The sequence below is a fragment of the Talpa europaea genome, assembly GCF_964194135.1.
Source record: "Talpa europaea genome assembly, chromosome: 14".
Taxonomy (NCBI): domain Eukaryota; kingdom Metazoa; phylum Chordata; class Mammalia; order Eulipotyphla; family Talpidae; genus Talpa; species Talpa europaea.
This window is the reverse complement of record NC_140082.1, coordinates 404,286-417,051: the sequence shown is the minus strand read 5'-3', so window position 1 is coordinate 417,051 and position 12,766 is coordinate 404,286. Positions and strand designations below refer to the sequence as shown.

At 66.2% G+C, this 12,766-nt stretch overlaps 1 protein-coding gene across 1 annotated transcript in view; it reads left to right on the top strand.

Moving 5' to 3' along the window:
* EP400 (E1A binding protein p400) overlaps window positions 1–12,766 on the top strand; it is a gene marked incomplete at both ends in the record, with an annotated part of 54,257 nt that overhangs the window by 27,600 nt on the left and 13,891 nt on the right. The window contains 12 exons of the mRNA XM_084253538.1: window positions 95–261; window positions 1,042–1,205; window positions 1,797–2,033; window positions 3,481–3,645; window positions 4,552–4,707; window positions 5,703–5,797; window positions 6,102–6,358; window positions 9,435–9,637; window positions 9,717–9,886; window positions 10,821–11,017; window positions 12,231–12,342; window positions 12,456–12,599. Coding sequence (XP_084109664.1) covers window positions 95–261; window positions 1,042–1,205; window positions 1,797–2,033; window positions 3,481–3,645; window positions 4,552–4,707; window positions 5,703–5,797; window positions 6,102–6,358; window positions 9,435–9,637; window positions 9,717–9,886; window positions 10,821–11,017; window positions 12,231–12,342; window positions 12,456–12,599 — 2,067 coding nt within the window. The remainder of the gene's footprint in view (window positions 1–94; window positions 262–1,041; window positions 1,206–1,796; window positions 2,034–3,480; window positions 3,646–4,551; window positions 4,708–5,702; window positions 5,798–6,101; window positions 6,359–9,434; window positions 9,638–9,716; window positions 9,887–10,820; window positions 11,018–12,230; window positions 12,343–12,455; window positions 12,600–12,766) is intronic.

Genomic DNA, 12,766 nt, shown 5'->3' with positions numbered 1-12,766 from the left:
TGAAGTGGCAGGGCTGCGTCCTCCCGCCGGTAGTGGGTGGGGCTTGGTCAGGGCCACTTCCTGTTACCTGGTGGTGTTTTCTCTTCCTGCCCAGGACACCGATCTCTCCATGTTTGACCTTGTTGGCTTGGAGAACAGAATGACTCGCCACGAAGCCGAGCTGCTGAGCCGGAGGCAGGCCACCCGGAAGCTCTTCGAGGAGCTGCTGACTGCGCCCCCGCCGCCCGGCAGGCCGGCCGCCTTCAGGCTGAAGCCCAGCAGGTATGTGGGGGCCTCACTTTGCTCCCCAGGGGACTGGCTGGGCCCCCAGGACAGGCACACAGCCCCTCAGCAGCAGTGGCTTGGGGATGCTGGGTGTGTGGGTGCCTGAGCTGGGTTATGAATGTGCTGGTGAAGTGCTGGAAACCCCACTGACCTGAGGTAAGTCCAGCATGTTAAAATAGACAGGACTGCCTCAGGCAGCCTGAGGGGAAGCCAGGGAGCAGGTGCTTCCTAGGGAACAGGGCCGACTGCCTCGCCATGGTGCCATCAGTGGTTCCTGGCTAGCCAGGGAGCCCACACCCCTAGCCCCTGCTTGCTGGGGCCCTCAGCCTCTGGTTAGACAGGGAGGGGCGGCCACGCTCCATCCACTCTGCGCTCTGTGCCTCCCCTGGGGCAGCCTCCCGTGAGCCACTCCCTGCTGCTGCACCCCCCGCTGTGCCCAGGCCACGCTGCGCCCGCTTTGCACACTGCCCGCACGCCACTGCCCTCCTTCCTGGAGGAGGCAGCCCGGGCTTGGTGTTAGAGGTGCTTTTACCTAGTCCACGCTGGGGACGGAGCTGAACCGCGCCCAGCTCTCCTGCCCTCAGTGGAGGAGGTGCGGCTCACAGTTGTCTCCTCCATTCTCTGCCAGCCGCACAGTGGGGGTCAGCAAGCCCCCGCCCTCCGTGAGCCAACGTGGGAGTGGGACCCCCGCTGATCCCTGCAGCCCCCTCACCCATCCCCAGACCACACAGGCCACGCCCTGTGACACGCACCCTCTCCCGTACCACCGGCCTCTAGGTTGTTCCAGCCTGTGCAGTATGGACAGAAGCCCGAGGGCCGCACGGTGGCCTTCCCCAGTGCACACCCGCCCCGCACGGCCGCCACCACCGCCACCACGCCCCAGGGCCATGTGCGAGGACGGCCCCCCATCGCCACCTTCTCTGCAAACCCAGATGCCAAAGGTAGGCTTCCTAGGGGTGCCCTTGAGACCGCGGGCACAGGCTTCCTGCGCGGGCGGGGCCGTCCGCCCGTGCTGCGTGAGCGTCAGGCTCCTGTTTGTTTAAAGAGGATTCGACCCTGCACATTGTCACCTTGCCGGGTCACGGTCACACAGTGTGACCAGCAGCGGTGGCGTCTGCTCACAGAGGGACACACGTGCCCGCCGTCCCCTCGCCCCGCAGCTGTGAGGGCCACACAGCCGCGCTCTGCCCGAGCGGTGGGGCCGGTCCTGTGGTTTCTGCACTCAGCCTAGTGTCCCATGGGGGAGGCAGCTCTGCACGCCACGCTTAGGAAGAGCTTCTGACGGCGGCTCACGGGCTGACCCGGCTCCCACTGACCTGAGAAGTGCTGGCTGCGGCTGGTGTGGAAATGAGTGCCCAGCTGTCGAAGACCCATCATCCATGGGCACCGTCGGCCCCGCCTCCTAGAGAGGGCGTCTCGGTTGAAAGACTGCGAAGTCGTGTTTGTTTAATATTTTTAAAATTTGGTTTTGAACACTGCACTTTACGAGGACCCTCTAACAGCTTTGCACAAACAACCCTTATCGATTGCAGCGGCCCCGTTTCAGAGCTCTCAGGCGTGCACCAGCGCTCCGCGACACCCACCCGCCTCGACCTTCAGCCCAGCGCCTAGCCCAGCCCGTCCTGCGAAACTGCGGGCACAGACCACTGCCCAGGCGCCGGCCCCAGGCCCGTCCCAGCCCCAGCCCCAGGCCCCCCCGCTCCCGACCGGGCAGAGCGCACTGCCGCAGGGGCTGGTGCTCACATCGCAGGCCCAGGCGCGCCTGCCCAGTAAGTGGCCTCCATGTGGTTCTGCCGCCTCTTTACCACGAGACCCGGGGCAGCACCTCTGCTGTCCGCCCCACCCCCGTCTCCCGCTCCCTGTGCTGAGTGCTGCAGCCTTCCGGGAGGGGCCTCTCTGAGCCCCACGTCCAGCCCTCCTGTCTTTTCTCTCCTGTGCTTCCCGCCTTGCTCTGCCTGCGCGCTCTCGCGCTCACTCTGCCGGCCCAGGTCTGTCCACCGGCCACAGGCGCAGCTGGAACAGGGGAGGAGGCACATGGTGTCGGGGAAGGTGGCCGCCCGGCGTGGAGAGCCAGATTTGGGCTGCAGATGCCGTGGCTGCTGCTTAGTCTCTGTCACCTCCAGGTTTAAACCCTGAACTAAATCCTGCTCAGCCCAGATGGCTTGTGGCAGCGAAAGCGCCTGCATATAGCCCCTTTCCTGCGGCTCCGCTTTCCCCGGGACCGGTGCAGCTAGCTCCCCACTCCCGCCCCCACCCCAGGCCTCCTCATGCCTCACTCCTGGTCCCTCAAACACCATGGGCACAGGAGCCGCTGTTCAGGCTGATTCTCTGCCGACAGAGCTCCCTGGTCAACTGCCCTGCGGCCACTCCCTAGCTCAGGGCTGTGGCTGGGCCCACGTGCAGGCCGCACTCCGCCTAGCCACTCCTCAAACGCCCTCCTCTTCCCGGTGCCTGTCCTGGTCACGGCCATGCTGTGGACAAGATCTCTGGGTGTCTTTTCACCTCTGCTAACTGCTCTCTCCAGTAAACCACTAACGGCGCATGCACTCTCGGCGCCTCCGGACTCGCGTGCCGACCCGCCAGAAAGGCTAGCCAGGGGCCCGCCTTGGGGGCCTTTCTGAGCCGGTGTGTCTGACTCCATTGCCATCAGCGTCACGTGCGGTCACAGCAAGTGACGGGGATGGAGTGTCCCACGGTGCAGCTGAGTCACCGTGGGGCTCTCTTCACGTCACCTTCTGTGATGTGTGTGCTGAGCCGCGTCCCCAGACTCTGGGCGGTCGCGGGTGTGACGGCACGCGCTGCCCTTGTGCCGCGGTGGTGAAGCTGTCTTGTCTCCCACCGAGGGGTAGACTGGACGTGCGCTTTCTCACGTTTTGGGACTTTCCTGAAGGTGGATTAGTGTTTCAGAGCGTGTCAGGAGCAGACTTCGGCCGCTTAACGACGTTGGCAAGGCAGGCGACACGCTCCTCGGTGCGGTTGGCTAATTAGCACCTGGCACCTGCGCTCTCCCGGTTGGGGGTGGGCGAAGCGGCTGTGAGACCTGATGTCCGCGCCCTCGTCCCTCGCCCCGCAGCGCCTGTCGTCTTGAAGCCGTGGGGCGGCGCCGTTTCCGAGACGGCGGTTCACCCACTCAGTCCTGCAGGCTCAGGCGCCGTCACGCCACAGCGGCCGGCTTCTCCCAGGATGGTCACGCGCCCTCCCTCTGCCTTTCTGCAGGTGGAGAGGTCGTCAAAATCGCCCAGCTGGCTTCCCTCTCGGGACCACCGAGTCGCGTGGCTCAGCCAGAGACCCCCGTGACCCTGCAGTTCCAAGGGAACAAGTTCACCCTGTCTCACAGCCAGCTGCGGCAGCTCACGGCCGGCCAGCCCCTGCAGCTCCAAGGTAAGGCGGCTGAGGGCGCGTGCCCACTGCTCTCGCTGGGAGCGAGGCTTGCTCGGACTCAAGCCAACTGGGAGTGCAGGCAGCACCACCCAGCCCTGTCCCCGGGGCCTGCTCCGCAGCTGCTGCCCATTTGGGGGTTATTTCTTCCCCTTGCAAAGAGGTCCCTTTTTTAAAAATCGCTTCGGAGGCCCCGGGATCACTGTGGCGCTGGCCCCGTGTCCAGGAGAGGTGCTGTCCACGTGCAGGCTGTGTCCCGGCAGCCCGTGGGCCGCTGGTGAGAGCTGTGTGTCCGCTTCATGTCTGCCTTGAGGCCCGCGAGGGCGCCTTGTGAGTGCCATCAGGGCGAACCCTGAGTGACGGCCAGTCTGCTTGTCCCCACCGCGCTCAGCTGTAGTGCGGCGTCTTGTGAGGGCGCCTTGTGAGTGCCATCAGGGCCAGTCTGCTCGTCCCCACCATGCTCAGCTGTAGCGCTGGAGGTGGTGCTGTCAGTGAGGGGTGCCGGGCACGCCTGACCTGTTTGGACCCGCGTCCCTCTGTTGTGGGGCCAGGCCTGCGAGCAGACGCTCGAGCCGGGCCAGCCAAAGCCTTTCTCCATCCTGCCTGGGCACACGGAGCGAGCGGCCACACCCGATGGCTCGTGGCAGGCCGCCTCCGCCTGTTCCAGTGAGGGCCATGAGGAAAGGTGACCTGAGGCCAAACAGGCGTCCGTCCGAGCGGCCGTAGCGCGCGCGGGCCTTACGGCTGAGACGCTTCAGCTTTTCTCCAGGTGGCCAGACCTTGGCTTTGCTTGGCGGAGCACAGCAGCCACGGGTTTCAGTGCGGCACCTGCTCTGGCTGCACGTGGGAGGGGAGTGAGGTCCCTGGGAGGGCTCGCGGCTGCACTGGTCCTCTGCCCTGTGCTTGCAGGCAGCGTCCTCCAGATCGTGTCCGCGCCCGGGCAGTCCTACCTGCGCCCTCCGGGCCCTGTGCTGATGCAGACCGTGTCTCAGGCGGGCGCCCTCCATGCCCTGGGGAGCAAGCCCCCCACCAGCGGCCCGGGCCCCACCCCCTTGGCCCCACAAGGTAGGTGCCCGAGCAGCAGGTGTGACGGGAGGCATCCTGTGGCCCCAGGGAGGGTGGGTTCTGCCCCCGAGCTGCCCAGGCACTCGCCTGGCTGCCTGGCTTCCCCTAGGCCCCCGAAGGTGCGACAAATATACTTCCTCTCCACAACATTAGCCTGGTCCTCCTGCAGGAGACTGGGGATCACGCCCTTTGGCTTATCAGCGTCAGAGTGGCTGTGCTCACCAGACTCCTGGGCAGGCCTTCTGGGGCTCCTGCTTCCAGCTTTGCTCACGGGCCTCTCTGCTGGAGGCGGGGGTCAGATTGGCATGTGGAAACAGCAGGACCCAGAGCAAAGAGACCCCCGCTGTCCCCAGCCAGGCCCTGGTCACCAGCCCCCCAGCCCTGCCCTGTGCCGTTGGCCATTTTGACGGCAGGCCCTGCACCCACCCCCTCGTGGGGGCCCTAGCCACAGCTCTGCCCCCGGTGGCCGCGTCCCTGCCGCGGCTGGCCCCTATTCCAGCTGTGCTCCCGCTCCCAGGATTGCAGTCGCCCTCCCAGGGGTGTACGCCCTGCTCTGCTCCCTCTGGACTTGGGGCCCTACCCCTGCACAACCACTGGACTCCCACCCAAAGCCTCCACTGTGGGCTCTCAGGCTCAGGTCCCTGTGCCCGGAGCCACCGGGACCAACAGCCTGGCCCTGGCTGTGGGGGCGGGGCGGGGATGCCTGCCTTGGTGCTCAGCCATGCTGCATCCTCGCAGTGGGCGGGGGTGCTCAGGGGCGCCGGGAGAGGCACGTGCCCGCACCGGCCTGGTGGGGAAGGGCCCTCCGAGCACGCTGGGGGTGGACCAGGGGATAGCAGGAGCCAGCCAGGCCCGGCTGGGACCCCGCCCAGGAGTGGGGGACCCCCTCGCTGGTGGCTCTGGCCGCTGAGCTTGCGTCCACAGGTTCTTGTGGAGGCTGGCTCTCTAGGCGGGGCAGCCCTGCCGTCTTCAGCTCCCCATTTCTGCCTCTGTAGGTGGTGTGCCCGGTCGGGTGGCAGTGAACCCCATGGCTGCTGGAGAGCCTGGAGTGGCCCCCAAACCTGCCTCGCCGCTCGGCGTGCCTACCCAGGTGCGGGGCTGGGCAGGCTGCAGCTCCTCCTCCTGGGGGTCAGGTCCCGGCATAGACTTGCCGGCCTCTGAGTGCGGCTCTGAGAGACGCTTTCTGTAGGAGGAAAGGAAGCTGGCTCCCGCAACAGCCCGACCTCCGCCCGGCCTCCGCCTGGGCCACACTGGCTGGGTGTGTCCTGACCACTGCTCCCCGCGGAGGCCAGGGATGGCATGGTCCCATCCTGACTCACGGGGCCCGTGGCGTGGGAGGGGCCGCTGCTCTGTGCTTCCCCCACTGACGTTCTCACCACTTGTTTCTGATAAAGGAGGACAAGGCCAGGCTTCTGAAGGAGCGGCTGGACCAGATCCACCGTGTCAACACACGGCGCTGCGCCCGGGCCCCTGTCTACGGCCGAGACCTGCTGCGCGTCTGCTCCCTCACAAGGGCGGGGGCAACACCCTGGCTCAGGCCCGTGCACAGCAGCCGGGGCCGGGGCTGTGACGTGCTGCCTGCAGACATGCGGAGGGGCCTGATCCTCACGCTGGCAGAACGGCAGGAAGCCCTGCGAGACGTCATGGCCAGGCGAGTGCTGCGTTCTGGGGCTGCGCTGCGTTGCCATGGCGCCTACGCCCCATGTCTCTGGGAAGCCTGTGCTGGCATCACATCCTGGGTCTTGGGTCCTGGCACCACATGGGCTTGCGGTCGGTGTCTGCCCTCCAGGAAGCCGGCCAAGACCCAGGTTGAGTTCTTCCCTGCAGCCCCGGCTCTGGGAGGGCCTCGTGCCGGCTCTGCCCAGGGGGTTGGCGTCGGAGGTGTCGACTTTACTCCTTAGAAACAGCATCTGATGAAAACCCGCACGGGTCGCTCAGCGTTGAGTGATAAGATGCATGTCTAAGATTTGAGCTCAGAGACCAGCTGTGTGGGCGGGAACACCCAAGTCCAGATGCGTGGAGGCGGGAGCCGGCTTCTCTGCTCCGGGAGCGTATGGGGCCCTGGGGCTTTTCCTGCTCTCTTCTGGCTGGAAACTTTCTCCAGGCACGGGAAGCTGCTTCTCCTGCTCTGCTTCAGCCAAGAGCGGCAGTTCTCCTACCTTCCACGCGGGATGGGGTGCGGGGGTGTGGAGATCCAGGCCTGCCGAGCTTCCCTGTGCACTTGTGAAGGCCCCTCGGGCCTCCGATGACTGATGGGGAAGGCGCCCGGCCAGCGTCGTGGATGATGTGGAGGGAAGACTCGGGCTACAGAGCAGCTTCAGAGTCACAGCAGATCCCCAGACAGCCCCTGCCCCCACGCACGCTCCCTCCCCATAGTCAGCACCCCACAAGGGGGGGCTGTCGCGTGGAAGCACCTCATGGACACGTCTTCGCCCCCCCAGAGCCCAAGACAGCTTCCGGGCTCGCCCTGGGACTGACCTCACGTGGGTCTGACTGTGTCTGGTGGCCTGTGGCCCCCGCCCTGCATGCCCTCCCTGCAGCCCGTCCCTCCCCCGCCCACACCCCGCTCTCTGCTGCTGTGGTCATGGGGTGCCCTTTCAGAACGCTGTGCAGTTGGAGCAGACGGGCTGGGGCCCCCCGGCCTGGCGTCCCGTCCTTGCGGCAGTGGCGGGGGCCCCTCCGAGTCGTCGCGACGCCGGTGCGTTCCTGGGCGTGCTGGTCCCAGGCCTGCTGTCCCTTACTCCTCACCTGTCGGCTGTTTCCAGGCTTTGGCAGTTTGGGGTTCATTGCTGTGAACATCCTTGGGCCGAGTTTTGGGTGGACCCAAGCGTTGGCCCCCGTCGGGAACCACAAAGAGCACAGCTGCCGCCTCGAGGTGGAGCGGGTGTGTGGTGAGGCGCCAGCTGTCTGCAGAGCCCCTGGCACCCTGCACCCCCAAGCATTGGCTCCTGAGGCCCCGCGGCCCCGCCTGCGCTCTGGCCGCCGGACGGGCTTGTGGGGCATCTCGTGGGGCTTGACTTGTGTCTCCCTGGCAACGCGGCGGGGCCCGTCCTCCATGTACTTCTCTGCCCCCGCCCCCACGTCGTCCACGGCAAGGCCGCTGTGACGGTCTTCGGGGTTTGTGGCTGACTGTTGGGTAGGGTTCTCGGTCATCAGGTGTGCGTTCTGCCAGCATTTGCTCCTGTGCTGTGGGCTGGGTTCTGGTCCTTCTGACAGTTCAGCTTTGCAGAGAAGTTCTTGCTTTTAACAAGGTACGGTTTATCGAGTGTTTCTCCCTTGCTACTTTGGCTAAAAAGTCACTGTCACGCCCGGGGTCATCCAGGCTGGTTAGCTTGTAGGGCTGTGTGGGCCTGTGTTTGCCTCTGGGCGAGTGACCACTGTGAGCCAGGGTTTGTGAAGGCCCCTCCCTCACGTGCCCGTCCAGGTGTCCAGGCTCCCTGGTGCGCGGGCTCCCCGTGCCCCCTGCGCCCTTTGCTCCAGCACCCGGGCCCTGGACTCGCGTGTGTGCGGGTCTCCTCTGGGCTCTCTGCCCGCCCCGCCTGCCTCACCAGCCACCCCTTGGCCGCTGTGACTATGGAGAAACTGGAGGCTGTGCCGGCTCGGCTCTTCCGTGCCTCGTCAGCTGCGCAGGAGGGCCTGGGTGTCGACTTTGTGGGCCCCGTGGGAAGCACCAGCCCCTTGGTGCTGTTCAGCCTTTCTGCCCATGGTCGCAGAGTGTTTCCATCTGCCCAGTGGATGGAGGCGTCTGTCGGGGCTGCGTGGACTGCCTCAGTGTGTGTGCAGTGGGTAGCAAGTGCGGGAAGCAGCTTCCATAGGCTCTGGGATGGGCGTGTGTGCCTAGGAGTGAGGGGTCGGGTGGCGTGAGGGCGGCGTGCCACTTTCCACAGGCCCCTCGCCCCCAGGTCCCATCCTGGAGGTGCGCTGGCTGCAGCAGCTCTGGGGTGCCCACTGTCCCCAGCCACCAGGAGCCAGCGCCCCATCCCCACCTGTGCTCCTGCACCCAGGCACCCCCTGCTGGCTCTTCCTCTGGCGGCCTTGGGGCCTGGGGCTGGGCTGGGCAGTGTGGCCAGGTGGCAATGCCTGTGCTCAGGGCTCTGTCCTCCTCCTGCTGGCCTCTGCCCATTTTTTTTTTTTAAGATTTATTTATACAAGAACTGGGGTACAGTCAGAGGTGCAGGAGGGTGAGAGAATTCACCAGAGACAAAATGGGGAGCAGAACAGGCAGACTGACTGAAACACACTGCTGAGGGGAGCAGCGGGGAGACAGGAGAGGTCTGCTGCACGCTGTGGGTTGCTCCCTGGCCAGCCGGCAATCGAACCAGCACTGCAGAGGCTGCAGACAGCTTCTCAGTGCTGTGCTCAACCCGCTGCACCACCAGGGAGGTCCCTGTTTTTGTTTTATTTTTTTAAGATTGATATATTTATGCATACAAGAGCTGGGGTATGGGCCAGAGGTGTGGGGGGTGAGAGGATTCACAGGAGTGGGGAACAGAACAGGCAGACTGACCGAAATCCACTGCTGAGGGGAGCAGCGGGCGAGACAGGAGAGGTCTGCTGGGCCATGTGGGTCAGTTCCCTGGGCGGGGATTGAACTCGCGCTGCAGCGGCTGGCGATAGCTTGATAGCACCATCTCTAATCCCTGAGCCATGAGGGAGGCCCTTTGCCCAGTTTTGAACAGGTGGAGAGGCCATGGAGCCAGGTGGTGACGGTGACTTTCTGCTTCCAGGGTGGCCTGTGTGATCCCTACAGTGGTGGCTGCGCCCCCGTCTCTGTGGGTAGCCCGGCCGCCCCCCATCTATAGCCACAGAATGCGGGTGCTCAGGCACCGCCTCAAGGAGCACATGGCCCCCCACGCCCAGCAACTGCAGCGCCTGACTGCCCCACGCTCCCTGCGCTTCCCGGAGCTCAGGCTGGTCCAGTTTGACTCAGGTACCAGTGGCGCCGGGGGTGGGGGGTAGGGGAGGGTATGCGTGTGTGGGCAAGGGGAGACGCATGCTATCGCCCGCAGGGAAGCTGGAAGCGCTGGCCGTGCTGCTGCAGAAGCTAAGAGCGGAGGGACGCCGTGTGCTGATCCTGTCGCAGATGCTGCTGATGCTGGACATTCTGGAGGTGTTCCTGGACTTCCACTACCTCACCTACGTGCGCATCGATGAGAACGCCAACAGCCAGCAGCGGCAGGTCGGGCCCTGTGGCCCTGCAGGGTGGGCGCTGGGCCTCGCGGCTGCTGGAGCAAACAGGCCATACACCGCGCCTTTCCGGGCTGGGGGACAACTTTCTCGTGTCCGCGCGAGGCTATCTGGTCCCGCCTGGTTCGTCCCTTGGCTCTGGCAGGACGTCCAGGTCACACAGGCCACCTGAGCCCTCAGTGCCCGCGGGAGGTGGCTGTGCCGAACCCGAAACACAGGCGGCCCCGTGCCTGCCACCATGCACCCAGTGCTTGATGCCCAGGCGCAGCCCGCAGCCCCCAGCGTGGGGCTGGTGCAGGTGGGCGCCTCTGGACACCGCCGCCACAGGCTGTGTGTGTCAGTGCCACCCACACAGGCCCACCTGGGAGCGGCCGGCCCAGGGCTCTGCCACAGGCACCGCTCAGGGGTGAGACGTGGGCGGCGTCCACCTGCCGGGCACAGGCCTGCCCCATCCAGGCACTGGCAGAGACAGCTGGCGGGCGTGGGCCACGCGGTCTCTTGAGGGTGCTGGCACGCGTGTGCGTGGAGGCCAGCGGGAGGACCCCAGCGCTCGCGGTGACAGGCGGCGATGGCATCTGGCCTGGAGGGATGGTCAGCCTCATAGTCTGCTCGGCGCCGCCGTGACGCGTGGGAGGGTGTGGGGCAGGCCGCCCGTGCGGTCTCGCTCACGCCGTGTCCCCTGCCCCTCAGCCTTACTCTGGGGGCTTTTGCCGTAAAGCGCCCCGGCATTGCCTGAGGGTAGAGGAAGAGCACTCATCCCTCCCCGGGGAGCCCGTCTTCCTTTGGGGCCTGCAGGCAGGGCTGACAGCTCAGGCAGCGCCTGGCATTCCTCGCCGGTGCCCACGGTTGGGTCACAGGTGGGAGGCAGGGCGCAGAGGCGGGGAGCGGCGCCAGCCGTCCTCAGGACTCGCTCTCGCCGCCCTCAGGAGCTGATGAGGAGCTTCAACAGGGACAGGCGGATCTTCTGCGCCATCCTCTGCACTCACAGCCGCCCCGCGGGCGGGAGCCTGGTGGAGGCCGACGCGGTGGTCTTCTACGACAGCGACCTGAACCCCGTGATGGACGCCACGGCCCAGGAGTGGTGTGAGCGCATCGGGAGGCGCCGGGACGTGCACGTGTTCCGGTGAGGCCCGCCCCACCGCCCCGGCTGTCCCGGTGCCCGTGGTGTGTCTGAGCCCAGCCGCGCGCCCGACCCTGGGTCGGTCTCTGCTGCGCTGCTGGCCCAGCTGTCCTCTCGGCATGCACTCGGGCCTCATCCCGGGAGCCGCTTCCCCCGAAGCTCACGGGGCTTCTGCTCGCACGCGCCTCTAAGCCCAGGCGCAGGACGGCCCGAGTGTGTCCCTGCGCAGCCTGCCCGCCTCCCCAGCCTGTGGGCGGCACTCACAGCGAGACTGCGCCTCCTGGTGTGACCCTGCCCCCGGGGAGGGCAGGGCCGGTCCAGAACCGGGCCGTGGGCCCTGGCGCCTCCTGTGTTCTCGAGGCCGCGATGCTGTCGCTGCACAGATGCTGCGTCGGGCAAGCTCCATGCCTGCCTGGTTGTCGACACGTTGCCTGTTCCTCGGGAGGAGAGAACAAAAACATGCAGCCTAGTTGATGTGGGCCCCTCCCCCGTGGCGCTGAAGGCTCCCTGTGTGACCCGTCCTGTCACCGGCCTTTTGGCCGGTACTGCCTCAAAAGGGTCACACTTCCTCCTCGGTGCCGACCCGGCTTAATGGTTCAGGAAGTCGAGCTGGTTTGTGGGGGTCTGGGTGGGGCGCAGCCTGAGACCTGTTTCCAGGAGCTGCGGCTCCCGGCCGTGCTGGAGCAGGTGAGGCAGCAGGGTTTCAGAACAACGCCGCGCCTCGTGGTCGGAGGACCCGCCTCAGCTGACAGGCCCCGCAGAGCAGAGAGCCTGTGCTGGGCGGGAAGCGCGTGCATTTCTCACGGTCACGCGGAAGAGTGGCTCATGAATCGGGGGGGGGGGGCCTGCAAATACAAGCGGCGCTTCCTCGTGGCCGAAGCTGGGCTCGGGGGTGCCAGCAGGGCCAGTGCTTCTTGGGCAGCAGTGCGGGGAGGCGGGGCCGCACCCAGTGGGGTTGCGTGCCAGGCCAGCATGGAGGACGACGGCACACGATACCTGGGGGTGCAGAGTAGGCCTTGCCAGCTGGCGGCAGTGCAAGAAACAGAACCCATGTGGGGTGCCCAGGCCCACCACATGCCGCCCGATTGGCGGGTGGCTCCTGAAGCAGCAGGCAGGGCCGTGGACCCCTGCGGAGCCAGCGTGGGGCTGTGAGAACTCACAGGGTGGGCGCTGTGGCCGGGTGCCCACCGCCCGCTGAACCCGCGTGTGCCTGTAGGCTTGTGAGCGGCAACTCCATTGAAGAGAAACTGTTGAAAAATGGAACCAAAGACCTGATCCGGGAAGTGGCTGCCCAGGGCAACGACTACTCCATGGCCTTCCTGACGCAGGTACCTCTGTGCGCGTCCCAGGGGCTGCTGGCGTGGCGCGGGCCCCGCCTCGTAGGCCTCAGGCTCACCCAGGCGGCCCTGGTGCTCACCTCCCCGTGCGCGTGTGTGTTTAGCGGACGATCCAGGAGCTGTTTGAGGTTTACTCGCCCATGGACGACACGGGCTTCCCGATGAAGGCCGAGGAGTTTGTCGTCCTTTCTCAGGAACCTTCCGTCACAGAAACCATCGCGCCCAAAATTGCTCGGCCGTTCATTGAGGTGAGAGCCTGCAGCCCGCTGGCCTCGTGGCTCAGCCCAACGAGAACGCTCCCTCCTCTTCCCCGGGGTCTCCGGCTGCAAGGAGGTGCAGGCTGCAGTGGGGTCGCAGGGGCTCTCTCGGCATCTGTGGGGCCTTGGTGGGGGGCGCCAGCATGGCGCTGCAGGGA